Here is a 16,281-nt window from a genome sequence, read left to right as displayed (position 1 = left end):
GGGAATTAATTTTATTTGTTATATAACGAGTAAGGAAATGGAAAGACAATGCAAAAAAACCAGCAATAAAGAAGGTTAATCAGGCAGCTTCACTGAAAATTTCTACTTCACAGCTGGGCATGGTTTTAGGCAGAGGTAAGCGAGGTTCTGTGAGTCACCGCCAGCCTGGTCTACATGGTAGTGAGCTCCAGGACCGCCAGGACCACATAGGAAAATCCCATCTCAAAAACAAACAAAACTCTACTTTACATTTAAAGAGTAAATCACCAATCTTGGATGATTGCTTCCAAAAAAATAGAAAAGAAAGGAAAGAAAAAACTTCACTCAAAGAGGCCAAGAGCAGACCAACGTCTGGTGGGGCCCATCACAGAGCATCCGCACATGGAAGCAGACACCATGAGCAGGTGAGTGCACTCTTGGGATCTGAGCTGACTCCATGTTTGAAAATGTCACCATGATGGCCACTGTATTAACAGGCTAAAGAAGAAAAAGGACATGACCATATAAACTCAAAGAAATACAGAAAAGTCACCATTGCTGAAACTCTCTTACTGCTATACACATGTTGGGAACTATGGAAATGTATATGCACAAGCTGGAAGTGTCTCTTTACCCCACCCCCCATCCTGAGACAGGGTTTCTCCATGTAGCCCTGTCTGTCCTGGAACTCACTCTGCAGACCAGGCTGGCCTCAAATTCACAGAGATCCTCCTGCCTCTGCCTCCTGAGTTCTGGGATTAAAGGAGTGCGCCACCGCACCTGGCTAGGAAGTGTCTCTTCTATGCCTATGAGCAGTACACTCCTAAGTGAAGAAGAATTCATGAGCTGATAAACTCCTATGCAGAAAGTCCAAAGAGAATTACAATTTAAATTTTCTCTTCTTATACATTAAAAGAGACTGATCAGACTATTAATGTAGACTTACAGATATATAGTATAAATAAAGGAACAGCTAATAGAGTTACCAATCAAAGATCATCGACTCCCATATGCCAGGTCTGACAATTTCAATAAAATACACCTTCTTTAAAAAATACAACTTATCAAAACTATCACAAGATAAAAGAGATATCCAACCTGTAAACTGAGTTATCAAAAATCTCCCCTAAATTAGCCAAGTATGGTTGTATACATCTTTAATCCCAGCATTTGGCAGACAGAAGCAGGCAAATCTCTTGAGTTCTAGGTCAGCTGGGGGGGGAGGGGGAGAAGCAAAGCTACACAAAATTAAGTGAACTTCAAGTGTCTACTGTTAAGACAATCAAAGAAGAGGTCACACCATGTGCTCTGTGTGTCCAGCTGTAAGTGCAGATACAGTATTTCTGCATCCTCACTGAGGCATCTTTGTGGATTGGTTTTTTTTAATTCTAATTTTTTATTTGTTCATTTTTTTTCTACACAGGGTTTCTCTGTGTAGCCCTTGCTGTCCCGAAACTGCTTGGTAGACTAGAGTGTCCCTGAACTCAAGAGATGCACCTCCATCCTGAGTGCTTGGGATAAAGGCATGTGCCACCACACCCAGATACTAAGCCATCTTTGATGTTTTCTAGCTGTTCTTGCTTTTTTTGTTTTTTAGATTTATTTATTTATCATTTATACAGTATTCTGCCTGCATGTATGATTGCAGGCCAGAAGAGGGCACCGAATCTCATTGTAGATGATTGTGAACCACCATGTGGTTACTGAGAATTGAACTCAGGACCTTTGGAAGAGCAGCCAGTGCTCTTAACCTCTGAGCCATCTCTCCAGCCCCCCAATGTTTTCTTTTGTTTTTCTATCTGTTCTTATTAAGTCCAAAACCTTTCATCTAAGTGAAGACATGGCTGAGAATTATCTAATAGTTTAACAATTACTAAAGTAGCTTTGGAAGAGTTCAGAGTTTGGGTGTCATTATCCCACAATGACATAAACTGAGAAAGTTACAAGCATACACTTTGATCACAACACTGCTACCTGGTTTTGGATGGTGAACCTTATGCAGAAGTGCTCAGGGTCACAGGGGACAGGGGGCTGCAAGCGGGCGCCCCACAGCTCATGCTGCTCACCTCATTCTCATGCTGCAGGAGCGTCCTCTCTGCTTCCTCTGGTTGGGCTTCAGGTCCCCTAGAGGAGCTGCCCTGAGAAAGCACGGGACATGGACGCCCAGCTTCATCCAGCCTGGACTGTGGTACAGGTGCTGGCAGCAAGTCACTGGTGTGTTCTTGCTCTAGTACCTCTTTATCCTATTGCGGGGGGGAGGGGGAGACAGCAGGTATTTTAGGCAAACAATTAAGAAGTTAGGCACTTTAAGCCATCATTCTGTGTCCTGCAGAAGTGGGTATGTTTGCACACATCTGGGCATACCTGTGCTCTGCAGACAACACACGCTATACAGAACCTACACTGAGGTTCTACACTGAGGTTCTACACTCAGTATACAGAACCTATACTGAGCTACACTAGATACACCTGATGAGGAAAGCCAGAGAAATCCCAGTAATGATTGAACATAGTACGTAAGTGTCCACTAGGCTAGTACCAATTTTAAAAATACAAGGAAAATGACAACAATTGGACATATGGACAATATATTCAAATGCTGAGCATTAATGCCTGAAAAAAGCTTTCAAGGAGTGAAGAGACGGCTCAGCAGGTGAAAGCATTAGCTGTTCTTCCAGAGGACCCGAGTTCAATGCCCAGCACCCATATGGCAGCTCACAACTATCTATAATTCCAGTTCCAGGGGATCCAATGCCCTTTTACGGCCTCCAAAGGCACTACACACATGTGTGCACAGACACACATGCCCACAAAACAAAACAAAACATACAAATAAAATTTGTATGTTTTTTACAAAGAAAGGTTTTAGAGAACATCTACCATGTTATAAATGCTCACAAAATGTTAGGGAATGGAGAAACTGGCATGCAATGCCAAGTAAGTGGTCCAGTGCGGGGAGAACGAAGGGGCACTTTCTAGCCCTATAAGTTCAGTGAATTCAGGTCAAAGAATAAGGCTGCAACTGCCTGAGGTGACCTGCAGGAAGTGACCAGAGCAGGTCAGGAACCCTGTGAGCCAGGTGAAACAAAAGAATCCAAAAAAAAAACAGGAAGTGGTGACAGGCAGGTGCCAGGGTCCTGTGGAGTTCAAGTTCCCATCGGCACTTCTGGAAAAGTTCACGTCAGACAAACAGATGAGAACTCCACTAGCACCCTTCAAGCAGGATTGGGGCCTTGCTCACGCTACTGACTACTGAATAATATTTCTCCCCAGGTTTCACTTTCTAAGCAACTTTTTAACCTGTGATGACAAAAAAAAAACAGATGAAAACTTCTAACCTCAAGTCCTGACTAGAAGCTAAAAAAAAAAAAGACACACTCGTTGCTTCTAGGCAACGAGACAGCACTATCTTGGCAAAGCCTGCCTCCTGCCCTGCAGCCACTGGGGCATCTGTCCAGGTCTATGAGGTCCAGAATACAAGTCCTTTCCCTAGCCTCACACCACACGCCCACACATACCTCTGTGTAGGGCCCGACCCACAAAGCCACATGACCCACCCATATTCCCCACACCCAGCATAGCACTTTGCCCCAACTAGGATACACAGAAACTTTACTTCTAATTCCTCCATGGTTTTTTTCTGCTTTTCCAGTTCTTCCTGGAGCTGGGCCATTTGTCTTTGTATGTTGATATTTGCCTCCTCAAGACGTTTGATTTCTTTTTCTTGGATTAACAATTGTTGATCTGCAAGATCTTTCTTTATGACCAATTCATTAAATCCATCTAATTTTTCTCTCAATTTTTCTTGTAACAATTCCACCTAAACATAAAAACAAATGTGTAAGGAACATAACAGTTTAAAAAAATCTTCCAAATAAATCGGGCAACCACAAAACCAACTAACAAGCACTATGAAGTCGGCAAGCAGATCAGGACAGACTGTTTAAGGAAGGCTTTGTCTTAACGAGAACACACACACACACTGAACAGAATAATCCTAAATGCATCAGTAAAATAAAACTTACTTTTCAGAAAAGAATGGAGTACTACTTTAGCAGTTAAAATTTTAAAAGTGCAACAAGAAAGAACCTAAGAGAACTAAGAAGAGTGAAAAAACTGTCTTAAGAGGTAACACATAATTTCAGTTATAGAATAGGAGGCTGAGCCTTTAAGCTAGATCCCACAGCCTGAATCAGGGCACGCCTCCTTCAGCTCTTCCTGGAAGTGTCAAGAATGAGTCAGTGCTGTGACCTGACAGCAATTGATGGCACCTGGCCCTTCTACGCTTTTTGTCATATGCACCACGTTGAGTTACATCATGTGATGTAAAATCCACACCAACCCTACAAAGATGTATAGTTCTATCTTTCCTTTGTTCAAGAGACTCTGGAGATGCAGGGTTAGAGGCTCTGCTGCCCACTCATTCTTCTCATGATGGCTCCCACCTGCTCATTCTCATTTTTTTTTTAAGTTTTTCAGATTTTTAAAAATGTGAATATGTATATTTTCCCTGCATGTATGTAAATACACCAGGTGTGCCTGTGTGGGAAGAGGGTGTTGGATACTATGGAACTGGAGTTACAAACGGTTATGAGCCACCATGTGTAAGTGCTCTTAACCACTGAGGCACCTCAGCTCCTTATTCTCACTCTTAAAAATAATAAAATAAAATAAAAAATAAAATAAAATAAAAAAGAGGGGCCTGGAGAGACAGTCAGTAGTTGAAAGCATTGGCTGCTCTTCCGGAGGACCCAGGTTCAATTCCCAGCACCTACATGGTGGCTCACTGTCTGAAACTCCAGCTCCAGGGGATCTGACAACCTCACATAGACACGCATGCAGGTAAAACACAATATAAAAACAAAAATCATTTTTTAAAAAAAAGTTGTAAGAAAGAAAGCAAGAGAAAGAGAGGGAGGGAAGAAGAGAGGGTGAAAGAAAGAAGGAGGAAGGGAGGGAGGGAAGGAAAGTAAGAGAGAAAGAAAGGGAGGAAAGAAAGAAGGACAAAGAGAGAAAGAAAGGTTGATTTTAAATTTATATACTATATGTGTATGGATGTTTTGCCTGTGTATGTATGCCTGTGTATCACATGCATGTGTCCACGAAGGCCAGAAGAGAGCACCAGATACCCTGGCACTGTAATGGTTGGTTATTGTGAGCTGTCACATGGATGCTGGCAACTGAACCGTGACCTCCGGAGGAGCAGCCAGTACTCCTGACTGCTGAGCCATTTTTTCAGCCCCTTATTCTCTCAATTACTGAGGGTCCTCTCTCCAGCCTTTAAATGAAAGCCTCTCCTTCCCTTTGAAGTCCCATCATGCTTAGTCTCTATTTATTATCTCCATGTTTCTATCTAACGCTCTCTCTCCCACCTGGAGACTAAATCATAGGCTTGAAGTCCGCTCATTCTAATGAACCTCATTCCTAAAGGGAATTATGTGTTATATGGATCAGCTGCTGCAGCTCTTGTTTTATATTGAACATATGATACTAAGGAAACAACACTTACGGGAAGGTATCAGGAGCCATGTGGCACTTAAGGCCTGCAGGAGGGTCTCACTGCATCCCTCCAGTACAGGCCTGGAAAGCAGGACTCTAGCTCAACAAAGATCTAGGTCTAATCCTCACAACTTCATGGGAACCCATTCTTTCCTTAAACAAGTTTAATTATTAAAAAAAGGTATAAGCAAATCAACCACAGCTACTTCAGACAAGGGGTTCAAGACCTCCACAGCCTCGAACAAAAGCACAGAGAGCAAGCAACAGGGCAGTGCACCCAGGCGCGAACCACCCTGCAGGGTGAAGAGAGAGCTGCGCTAGGAAGCTGCAAGCCATGGGCGGACAGAAGGGACCAAAGCAAAGAGACGCCGTCCGTCCTACCTCCTCATCTAGCTGTGCACACTGTTGTTTCCGCATCCACGGAAGGCAGAAATGTAAAGAGAAACAAAGCTTTAAAATGTTGCAGTAACCAGTTGCCCACAGACACAGGACACAACAGGCTGACCGACCTGGCTGTCACGGGCCCCAGGAGGCCGCGGCCGGGCTGCCTGGCGGAGCTGCTCCTCCAGCCTCTGGATCTCCTGCTGGAACTCTTCGCGCTCATGCTCACGCTCAGCAGCCTGCTCCTAGAACAGGAAGCCGCATGTGAAGATCATACAGTGGGGGACACATGACAACATCCATCCACACACAACACACCACTCATGTCCGATGACCTAGTGACATCCCCTTCAGCTGCCATCAATTCTTCAAAATGGAGCTAAGAGAAGTAATCGAACGATAAACTGCACAGGAGAGCCCTGACAAAGTCACAGCATTTTGAAACTGTTGGGCAGGAAGCCGCAGCAAATAGAGATGGCTTTGGTATCTACAGAAAGAGACTATAGACACCTAGGATGCAAGCATGCAGCTAGACTGCCAGAGATTTCTCCAAAGACCATAGGAGGAAATTTAGGTCCAAGAAGATGCCAAATGATTCACTTAGGTCTTCACAAAACGTAGGCAAGATTCAAGTACCCACCACATTTGAGGTGACAAGACCGTTTACGTGAGTAAGTACCACACACCAGCCCACAACATGACACGTGGAAGCTGTTTGTGATCTAAAACATTTTAATGATGCGAACAAAAAAACTTCTTACATCCATGAACTGGCGCTGGCTGCGTAAATGCTTGTCTAGGGCAGCCAGCTGCTGCTTCAGGGTGGCCACTTCTTCAGCCAGCTGGGCACAGCCGCGGTGTTGCACAAGTTGGTCCTCCAACTCAGACTCCAAGACTCGCATCTGAGAGAGCAGAGTGGCGCGGTCCTTCTCAGACTGCTTCCTAGCCTCCCACTGGTCTCTGGTGAGAGACTCCACTTCCTTCTGCAACGCTAAGGATGCCAAGAGAACAGACATGGGGTCCTGCCTCAGACCACGGGCTGCACTGAGCAGGGCTCCGGAAACACAGACAGTGACTTGTCGGTGCCAGGACCCTCAAAGGCTGCTCATAGGAACCCAAAGTGAAATGGCAGAAAATGGCTTAGGAAAGAGCAATCATCACATCCAGCGGCCGTATGAGAGTGAGAATCAAGCATGATCCCCATGAAAAGGCCAAGCCTCCTCTCCAGAGTTGCGACAAAGGAAGCCTGAGCCAGCCTGTCTCCCGGGAGACGTTAAGCCCACATCCCCACATCTCCAACTCTGTAAGATGTTCTCTGAAAATACAAATTACTTCTGAAAACAAAACAAACAAACACAAAAAACAAAAAATCACATCTTTTAAGTAAAAACTGGCTAAAATTTAGAAGCCTAACCTGAGTGTGTCCTAAAGCCAGGAATGGTGGTGCAAGCCTTTAATCCCACCACTTTGGAGGCAGAGGCAAGTGAGACCCTCTAAGTTCAAGGCTAGGCTGGTCTATATAGAGTTCCAGGACAGCCAGGACTACATAGGGAGACCCTGTCTAAACCCCCTACCCCACGCCTCCCAAAAAAGTGTCCGGGTCAATCAAGTGACATGCCATGACAGTCTAAAAATTTTGTCTGCATATGCGTTCTCCAACATGACATTCAGCATGCATTAAAGCCTCACCCTGACAGCTTAGTGGAGAGGGAGAGGGGAAAACAGCAGCTCTGGAGAACAGTGTCAGGACTGTGACGTAGCTCAGAGAAGACAAGTAGCAATTAGTAAATCAGAAGCCGGTTTAAATAACTAGAGCTAGGTTTTGCACATTGTCCCCTGTAAACTCCAGGTTGAAATTTAATTGCCAATGTGAGTTGTTATGAGAAGGCCTTTGAGATAGAACTAGGCATTAAGACCCTAGGCTCATGGATGAGCTGAGCTCCAATGAGAGGAAGAAGGATTCTCTCTCTCTTGGCCCTTCAGCTTTGTGCCACAGGGGTCCAAGGTGCCATCTTGGAAGAGGACCACGGCTTCAGAGAGACAGGCCTGTCAGCACCTTCAAGGTGCCATCTTGGAAGAGGACCATGGCTTCAGAGAGACAGGCCTGTCAGCACCTTCAACTTGCCGGCCTCTGGAGACGTGTGTCTACTGGTTACAAGTCACCCAGGCCAGAGCTGGGGTTGGCTAGGGTGAGGGATGGTTTACCATGCTACAAATGCCACGTCTGATCACCAGTACCACAAAACAAACACACGAATAGTAAACCATTCTCAGGGATTTTAACACTGTGAATGACGTAAGGCATTGAAAGAGGGCCTCATCTAAATTGTGAAACCACAGATTAACATCACTCTTGAAAAAAAAAGGTTCACTGGTGACAAATGCCGCAGGATTAGCAAAAGGAAGAAATATGAATTTAATTAATTTACTGGGGTTTTTTTGAGGCAGAGTCTCTCTGTAGCCCTGGCTGTCCTGAAACTCACTCTGTAGACCAGGCTGGCCCCAACTCTGAGATCTACCTGCCTCTGCCTCCTGAATGCTAGGATGAAAGGCCGACGCCATAGTCCAGTGAACTTCATAAATCCCTACTTGCAATTCACCAGCACTCAAAACCATCAGATATTGCTGACAAACTATTACCATGAATGTAACATTCTCAACAAGTAACCATGCTAGGAAGTCAGCAGTTCCAGTACAGTGTCCTTAAACATGCAGTTACAACAATGTCACTTATAAATGTTCATTAGGGAAGAGGATGTACACTTGGCCAGTCAGCACTGCTTTGTCATGAAGAAACACGCAGGCCCCTTGAGGGCCAGATGACACCACCTTCCATGTCACCTGAGTGGAGGGCCATGGCTCAGGGCTGTGGAGGTGAGGACCGGATGGGAAGTCAAACACAGCATAAAGCCACAGGCAGACCCAGCCCCTCCCCGGGTCACCTGCCAGGAGCCCTACACAGGGACTGACCCAACAAACGCCTTTATGTTAACAAGGCATCAACTCTTGCCAAACAGCACAAACGGGACTTTTAATTGCAGAAGTCATTAGAGAAAAGAGTAAATATTACTAGAGCATTAAAATGGGACAGTTCTGCCAATTGTTATGAATGGTTGTGAACGATTATAATATCATTCCATAATTTGCCACATATGCTCTAAAGCATTTTTCCCTCTTAGGAATTTGCAAGATCTGATGCAAACATGCAGAGCTCACACTCTTTACAAACCTGCGTCCTTGTGTGCTGCAGGGACGGGAGTGCCTACAATGGGAAAGAAAACATCACAGAGAGGGAAACAAGACCCAGACCCAGAACGTAGAACAAGCAGAAGCCAGCAGTGTTCCAGGCAGCATGTGGGCCCTGTGCATCCTTGACACCACTGGCTGCCCTCAAGTGGACATACAACCTGGCTGGTACCCAGAGGGTTCAGGAGTTCAGCTTAGAGAAAACAGGGAAAGATGAGACTACCCCAAAAGCGGCCACAACATATACCTAATGAAGTGAAGAAATACCCAGGACAAGTGAGGCAGGATGGAATTCTCGAGGGTCCTGGGAAGTTGCTCCATATTCACAGCACCCAGGTGGCTTGAGGTCATCCCAGGAAACCACAGGGGCAGTGGTGAGTGGTGGCTCACGGGAAGAGAAGACAACTGGATACCAACAGACCCACAACTACAGCTCCCAGGTGGAAGGATAAAGAGACATGATGCTGAGTAAACTATCCCCAGTGAACTCCAGCCTACAAGGCTCCAGAGAACTTGCAAGAGCTTGCCAGTGACAAATCCAAAAGAGAAGAGATTTCCTGAGACCAGAGGCCAAAGACACGTTCTTGCACTGGCCCAGCCTGGATCTCTGTCTGGAACATTTAGGAACCACCCAGCCATAGCGCTACCCAGAACATCAAGCCACACTGTGGTGACTACCAGAAAAAGTAGTAGGGGAAAAGGAAGGGCAGCCCCAAAAGATGCCCAAAGAAACCCCGAGTAGGCATGTGGGCTACTTCTTGAGGCTGCCAAATAGACCACGGGCTCTGGGACTCTTTTATCTGCATCATGTTGATAAAATACAAGCTGGCTGGGGACAGGATTCAGGCACAGTGTCTGGCAGAATAGAAAAGGAGACCTAAGAAAAAGTAAGACATTTAACTGAATTGGCTGTGAGTGGAGAGCTCATCTCACACATGATGGGACACAGGAAACACCAGCAGGACCGCTGAAACCTGCAGAGCAGGACACAGTGATGCTTATGGCCTTGGCTGTCAAGGAGAAGAATGGGCACAAGGGTCATGCTTACCCAGCTATTTCCCACAGAAGGAAAACTGAAAATAGAGGCATGGAAAAAATAATAATAATACAAGAAAAGACACAGAGAGCAAGGCACATGCAGAAATGGAAGCGTTTCTGACAAACCAAAAATAAGCTGTTAATTCAGTATACGTTTCTTGTTTAATCCATTTTCATTTTAAACGTTTGCAGCTAAAGTAGCTAAAAAACTGGCTGCACATGGTGACATACTATAATCCCAGCACTCAGGACACTGAGACAGGGGGATAGCTAAAAGTCTAGCCTGGACAACACAGTAAGACCCTGTGTCTCTATGAAGATCTGATGAAAGTATATGATGGTTTAAATCTTTGATGTTTCCTCAAAAGCTCGTGTGTGGAAAGGTGTGGTCCCAAATACAGTTGTGTTCTGAGTTGGGGCCTCTGGGAGGGGCTGTATCGTGAAGCTCTGACCTCAGCAGCAGAGTCACAGCCCAGTGGTTTGGGGCTGAGGGCTTTGTTATAAAAATGAGAGCTCCTTCTTTCCTCCCTGTCTTCAATGAGGTGAGTACTTTCCTGTTCTGCATTCCCACCCTGACATGCTGTCTCTCTGCAGGCCCAAGACCCAGTGCGCCAAGTACTCATGTCTAAGACCTCCATGACCATGAGCCAAAAGAAACCTTCCCTCCTTTCAGTTGTTTAGCTCAGCAACTTTGTTACAGCGACTCCAAGCCAGCTGGCACAAATTAACTATTTTCCAGGACTAACACCAGGCACTTATTTTCAGTATGGTTTTAAGGCAGTTCGTTTTCCAGACCTTTTCCAGGTATATTAACCTGCTTTCCTAAAGGTACTTCCTTCCCTAGAGGCACAGCTTGTCAGCAATATCAGCCTAGAGGACCAACTCCTTCTGGACCACTGCGGGCAATGGATGCTGCATCCCTCCCCGGTGTCCTTCCCCGGGGCCTGTGCTCCTATAAAGCATCCCTCACAATCATGAAATCCCACAGGCCTGCCCTCTGCCCTCCTTGCTTTTTCTACATTTCCCTCTCTGGAAAGACCAAGTTTTCATGCAAGGGGAATCAGCTGCTGCATTCCCCTATCCCACTCAGCCTTCCACGAGCCATGTTTCTCACCAGACTCTCTTTCTTTTGCTTCATTAGTGAAAGTTTCCTTCTGGTTCCACAAGACCAAGTTTTCTTCCTTGAGAGTGACCAGCTCCTGGGCAGCTTGCTGCAGCTGCTTCCGCAGGTTCTCCAGCTCCAGGATCAGCTGCTGTTCCGACTCCTCTTTTTTGCCCAGTGCCTCCTGCAGATCTGCTTTCTCCACCTTGAATCCTTCGACGAGACCTAAAAGACAGGCCAAGCTCAGCACAATATGCCAACCCATGGGGAAGAATGACAGAGGCTGCTGGGGAGCCTGGCACAAAATGCTGGTGTGGTTTGAGTACTGGCAGGTCAGAGCAGGTCACTCCTGGTGAGGAGGCACAGGAGTCAGTAAGCCTCAGAGAAGGGGACTGCTTCTCCAGACAAGGCCTGAACCCTGACTGCACAGCAGGAGGCCCATTCATCCGTGCAGAAGTACCAAACAGGATCTGTGTGACAGCTCCTGTGACACAGTCACAGAACAGGTAAGCTCAGGGCCGAACGGCAGCCCAGTCATCCCAGGACCCTTTACAGCCCACAAACAAACCTATCACCAACAGAGATTCCCTGAGCTAATGCAATTTGGCAAATAAAACTCTCGGAGGGGCAGAGCTGGTACCTCAACCTGACTAGGTCTGCTTAGGCATTTTGCTGTTAAAGACCCTGCTTCCGGTGCCTTCAGCAGGAAGGTCGGATCTGCTTCCACGCCCAGCATGCTTGAGGCAGGATGTCTCACCCTCGTCACAGAGTGTCCCACTCACCCTCTGCTGTGTGCAACTCCAGTACCAGCCCATCCTTGGCCGCGTTCTCCTCCTTCAGGCGTTCCAGCAGCTCCTGCTGCTTCTGCACAACCTGTGCCATCTCCTCACTCCTGTGGCGGAACTCTTTCTCAACACAACAGTGGAGCTGGCGCGCTTCTTCCAGCTGTTGAAATACATTTGAGAATCACAACTACATATAAAAAAAAATATAGAGACGGTATGAAGAAGAGGAGGAAGGGGAGGAAAGAAGAGCAGGGAGGTAGGGAGGATCTTGAGTTAATACCAGTAGAATTCTAGTGAACCAAGAGCCCAGGGTCATCAGCAGCAGAGCTGGTGCTGAGGGACAGTGCCATGGCAACAGAGCAGTCTCTACGTGGCTAATAGCGCCTTCTTGGCTTCCTCTGACATCCCCTCCCAGCAGCTGTGTCTAGGGCTTCTGGACCACCTACAGGCCTCAACAGGCCTCAACAGGCCTCTAAATACAAAACACCTACACTCCAAAGCCCAGCAGACAGCAAAGCATCCAGCCCCAGCAATGGCTCACACAGAAACGCTTCATTTGCTAACTGCTAACTTCAGAAAAAGAATCTCATTTATTGCTTTCCCCATCCTCATATTTCTATTTGATGTCTTTTCCAATTACCTAAAATATTCTAAGAAATTAAAATAAATTCCATTTCTTAGTGATACTCTCCAAATACAAACCATTAGTATGTGGTAAAGTGAAAAAAGTGGATTTGTAGGTTTTGGCTGTTGGTGGCTGTTTTTCATTTAAAGACAGGGTCACACCATATAGCCCTGACTGCCTGGAAGTTGCTAACAGACCAGGCTGTTCTCCCAAGTGCTGGGATTAAAAGTATGTGCTGCCACACCTGGCCCTGTCTTTGGCTTTTGAGACAGGCTCTCATATTGCGTGGGTTGGCCCCAAACTTACTGTTGAACAGAAGATGACCGTGAACCCCTGATCCTTCTGTTTCTACCTCCTAAGTGCTAGGATTACAGGCATGCACCACCACGCCCATTTACACAGTGCCAAGGATCAACCTCGGGCGTGACAACCATATCCCCAGTGCAGAGCTGTGTATTAACTCAGTTATATAAACCAAGATCCTAGCTGTCATCCTCACTGGCTGCTTCCTTCAGAATTTTAGCCCAGAAAGATTTCAGCTAAAGAAGGGTACAGGAGAGCGCTGTCAGCAGTAACAGATTAAAATAGCCAAGGGAAGGCAAATAGCACCCAGAGAAGGTTAGGGGATTCTGCCTCTAAGCACCTAGTAGAAGAAGGGATCCTAAGAAGAGCCATGAATTCAGATCTGCCTGAAAGGTGAAGATACTCCTTGTGGCCTGTAGTTTGGCGGGAGAATTAGAAACAGCGAAGCCAGTGGGACATAGCCGTCCATCCAGCTGTCAGTACATCACTGTCCAGCCCACCCGCTCATCCAGGAGCCTCTGTTACGGGGCTGGGGGTTCACCTGCTTGGAGGAATCCAGGGCCATCTCCAGGAGACCATCCACGGCCGTGCTGAGGCTGTGAAAGACTCTCCTAATTGGCTGCTCATATTCCAGTGTATTTTCAGGGTTCATAAAGAAGCTTTCACACACGTTACTGCTAATTTCAGACACTGAAGATGTCTCTGCCCCTTCAGGCAAAGTTCTGTCTACCTCTAGTAGACCCTCGTCAGACCACATATCGCCAAGGGCTGCAGCTGCAAGATAATCAAATGTGGATATACAAAATCTTCACTCAGCAAGGTCATCACCCAGTTACACCTGATCTGGAGTGTGTGTGCAGGGGTGGGGGTGGGGGGAGTGTGTGGTGAGGGGCAGAGACGACCCAGCTCCTCAGAAAAACAGCAACCAACCCTGAGTACCAGATAATTTTAACTAGGCCAGGCCCTTGCCCTCCCCAGAGTATGGGAGCTGACAGGGAACAAAACTCCTGGGAGCATTCTCAACATAGTGAGAGCTCTTCCCAATATAAAAGACCCTAAAACGCAACCCATCTCACTGCACGCACCTGCTAAGGGGGCATCACTTGTGTCTGTAGCATCCACATGGTCCAGGAGGAGCCCTGCACGCTCATTGATTCGGCTCTTTAGGGTCACAGCTGCCTTCAGTGTTTCTCCGAACAAATCAAGCAGTCTCCTCAGGGAGTTTCGGAGTGCTTTCCTAAGATAGGAAACAACTGCCTGTCATCAGATCGGTTCTTGGCCCTCCCAAAATGCTAAACACACAGTACAAATGTCAAGTAGAGGCGAAAGACAATAGCTCAAAGGTCACCATTCTCTGACCCTGACACTAAGCTAACACAAGAAAGGCCTATCAAGCAGCAAACTGCTCTTTTATGTGTGGGCAGGGTGTTAATTACAGGGAACACAATAGGACTTAATAAAACAATGGAATTTGCTACTCTTTGGTAAAATTCGATGATCTGAGAAAGTACCAGATTGATTTCCAAAGTGGCTGTACAAGTTTACATTCCCATCTGCAATGGAGGAGGGTTTCCCTTTCTCCACATCCTCTCCAGCATGAATTGTCACTTGAATTTTTGATCTTAGCCATTCTGATGGGTATAAGGTGAAATCTCAGGGTCGTTTAGATTTACATTTCCTTAATGACTAAGGACATTGAACATTTAAGTGTTTTTCTGCCATTTAATATTCCTCTATTGAGAATTCTGTTTAGCTCTGTAACCCATTTTTAATTGGATTACTTGATTTGTTGCTGTTTAACTTCTTGAGTTCTTTATCTATTCTAGATATTAGCCCTCTGTCAGATATAGGGTTGGCAACCGAACCAAAATTCTGGGCCAAGGAGTCTTTTTTGAGACTGATACTCTAACCAAAGACCATTCATGGAGATAAGGTAGAACCCCTGCACAGATGTAGCCCATGGCAGCTCAGTCTCCAAGTGGGTTCCTAATAAGGGGAACAAGGGCTGTCTCTGGCATGAACTCAGTGGCTGACTCTTTGATCACTTTCCCCTTGGGGGGGGGGGAGGGGCAACCTTACCAGGCCACAGAGGAAGACAATGCAGCCAGTCCTGATGAGACCTGGGGTCAGAGGGAAGGGGAAGAGGACCTCCCTATCAGTGGACTGGGGGAGGAGCATGGGAGAAGAGGGAGGAAGGGCAGGACTGGGAGGGGACCAGGGAGGAGGCTATAGCTGGGATAAAAAGTGAATAAATTGTAAAAAATTAAAAGAGAATTGGAAGGGCTGTGAAAGTCAGGTATTCAGAGAACATCACGGCTGGTGTCTCCAAGCCCTGGGTGTCAACCCGCTCGGAAGCCCAGAGCAGGAGCAGTGGGCCTCGAGAAGAAGCAGCGTAATGCAGTGCAGCTGGGCACCCACCCTTCGCTCTGAGCCTGGTCCACATCAGCCCTGAGCATGGAGATGAGAGTGGCGCCCTCCTGGTTCTCCCGCTCCCTCCTCTGCTGCAGCCTCTCCAGCTCCTCTCGGCACTCTTCGACCTCCCGACTCAGCAAGAAGACCTGACCTTTCAGCTGTTAAGAGGACATGACAAAGCCCAGTTTAAACAATTACTGCTGGAAAGTTCCATCACAGTTTTTGTATTACATTTAATAAAAAAATGACAAATGGTGAGCACGAGGGTGATTAAAGGTGAAAATACTGTTTTTCTTCATCATTTATTACTTACCTAAAAAGTATATAATAAATTTCTACTTGTCCTTGTTACTAGTGAAATGAAAGGGCAGATCCATATCACAAATACTAATTCAAAATAAAAATCCATGTACCTAGTCATTCAAAATTGAATTAGTCACCATGCAGACACAAACCCTTCCTACGTGTTTCTCTTCAAAGCCGGAGGCAAGCCTGGAGTGGTGGCGCACACCTCGGATCCCAGCGCTCAGGAGGATCTCTGAGTCTGAGGCCAGCTCAGTCTAGTTAGTTCTGAGACAGCCAGGACTATACAGACACTGACTCAACAAAACCAAAGACCGACAAACAAAGCCCCGGGAGGCTCAGTGTCCCAGACATTCAGGCAGCAGGCAGACCAGCTTTCCTGTTGCTGGCTGTGTGGGCTTCCCATGTGCCATGGATCCCAGCCACCTGAGTAGCTTAGCTTACACAGGAAAGATAGCCAGCCACAGCACCCTTAATCCAGTGACACAGGATTTCCAGGAGTCGGAGGGTCTGCTTACATGGACAGGGGCATCTTCCAAATGACAGAGAGAAGTGCAAAGGAGACCACGATTCCCACACATGCCTGTGAGACACCAGGCAGAACAAGG

At 46.5% G+C, this 16,281-nt stretch overlaps 1 protein-coding gene across 7 annotated transcripts in view; it reads right to left on the bottom strand.

Annotated features, from left to right (window-relative positions):
* Positions 1 to 16,281, bottom strand: part of Pcnt (pericentrin) — a 96,209-nt gene that overhangs the window by 42,213 nt on the left and 37,715 nt on the right. For 6 of the 7 annotated variants that reach the window (XM_021652507.2, XM_021652508.2, XM_021652506.2 and 3 more), the window contains 10 exons: positions 15,377 to 15,528; positions 14,044 to 14,195; positions 13,500 to 13,732; positions 12,028 to 12,190; positions 11,258 to 11,470; positions 6,621 to 6,850; positions 5,988 to 6,104; positions 5,860 to 5,880; positions 3,596 to 3,799; positions 2,046 to 2,222 (listed from right to left, as the gene is read on the bottom strand). In XM_021652507.2, the coding sequence (XP_021508182.1) occupies positions 2,046 to 2,222; positions 3,596 to 3,799; positions 5,860 to 5,880; positions 5,988 to 6,104; positions 6,621 to 6,850; positions 11,258 to 11,470; positions 12,028 to 12,190; positions 13,500 to 13,732; positions 14,044 to 14,195; positions 15,377 to 15,528 (1,662 nt within the window). The remainder of the gene's footprint in view (positions 1 to 2,045; positions 2,223 to 3,595; positions 3,800 to 5,859; positions 5,881 to 5,987; positions 6,105 to 6,620; positions 6,851 to 11,257; positions 11,471 to 12,027; positions 12,191 to 13,499; positions 13,733 to 14,043; positions 14,196 to 15,376; positions 15,529 to 16,281) is intronic. The other variant, XM_021652505.2, reaches the window with a different exon arrangement.

Source organism: Meriones unguiculatus, chromosome 16 (genome assembly GCF_030254825.1).
Source record: "Meriones unguiculatus strain TT.TT164.6M chromosome 16, Bangor_MerUng_6.1, whole genome shotgun sequence".
NCBI classification, from domain to species: Eukaryota; Metazoa; Chordata; class Mammalia; order Rodentia; family Muridae; genus Meriones; species Meriones unguiculatus.
This window is presented reverse-complemented; position numbering and strand designations above follow the sequence as displayed.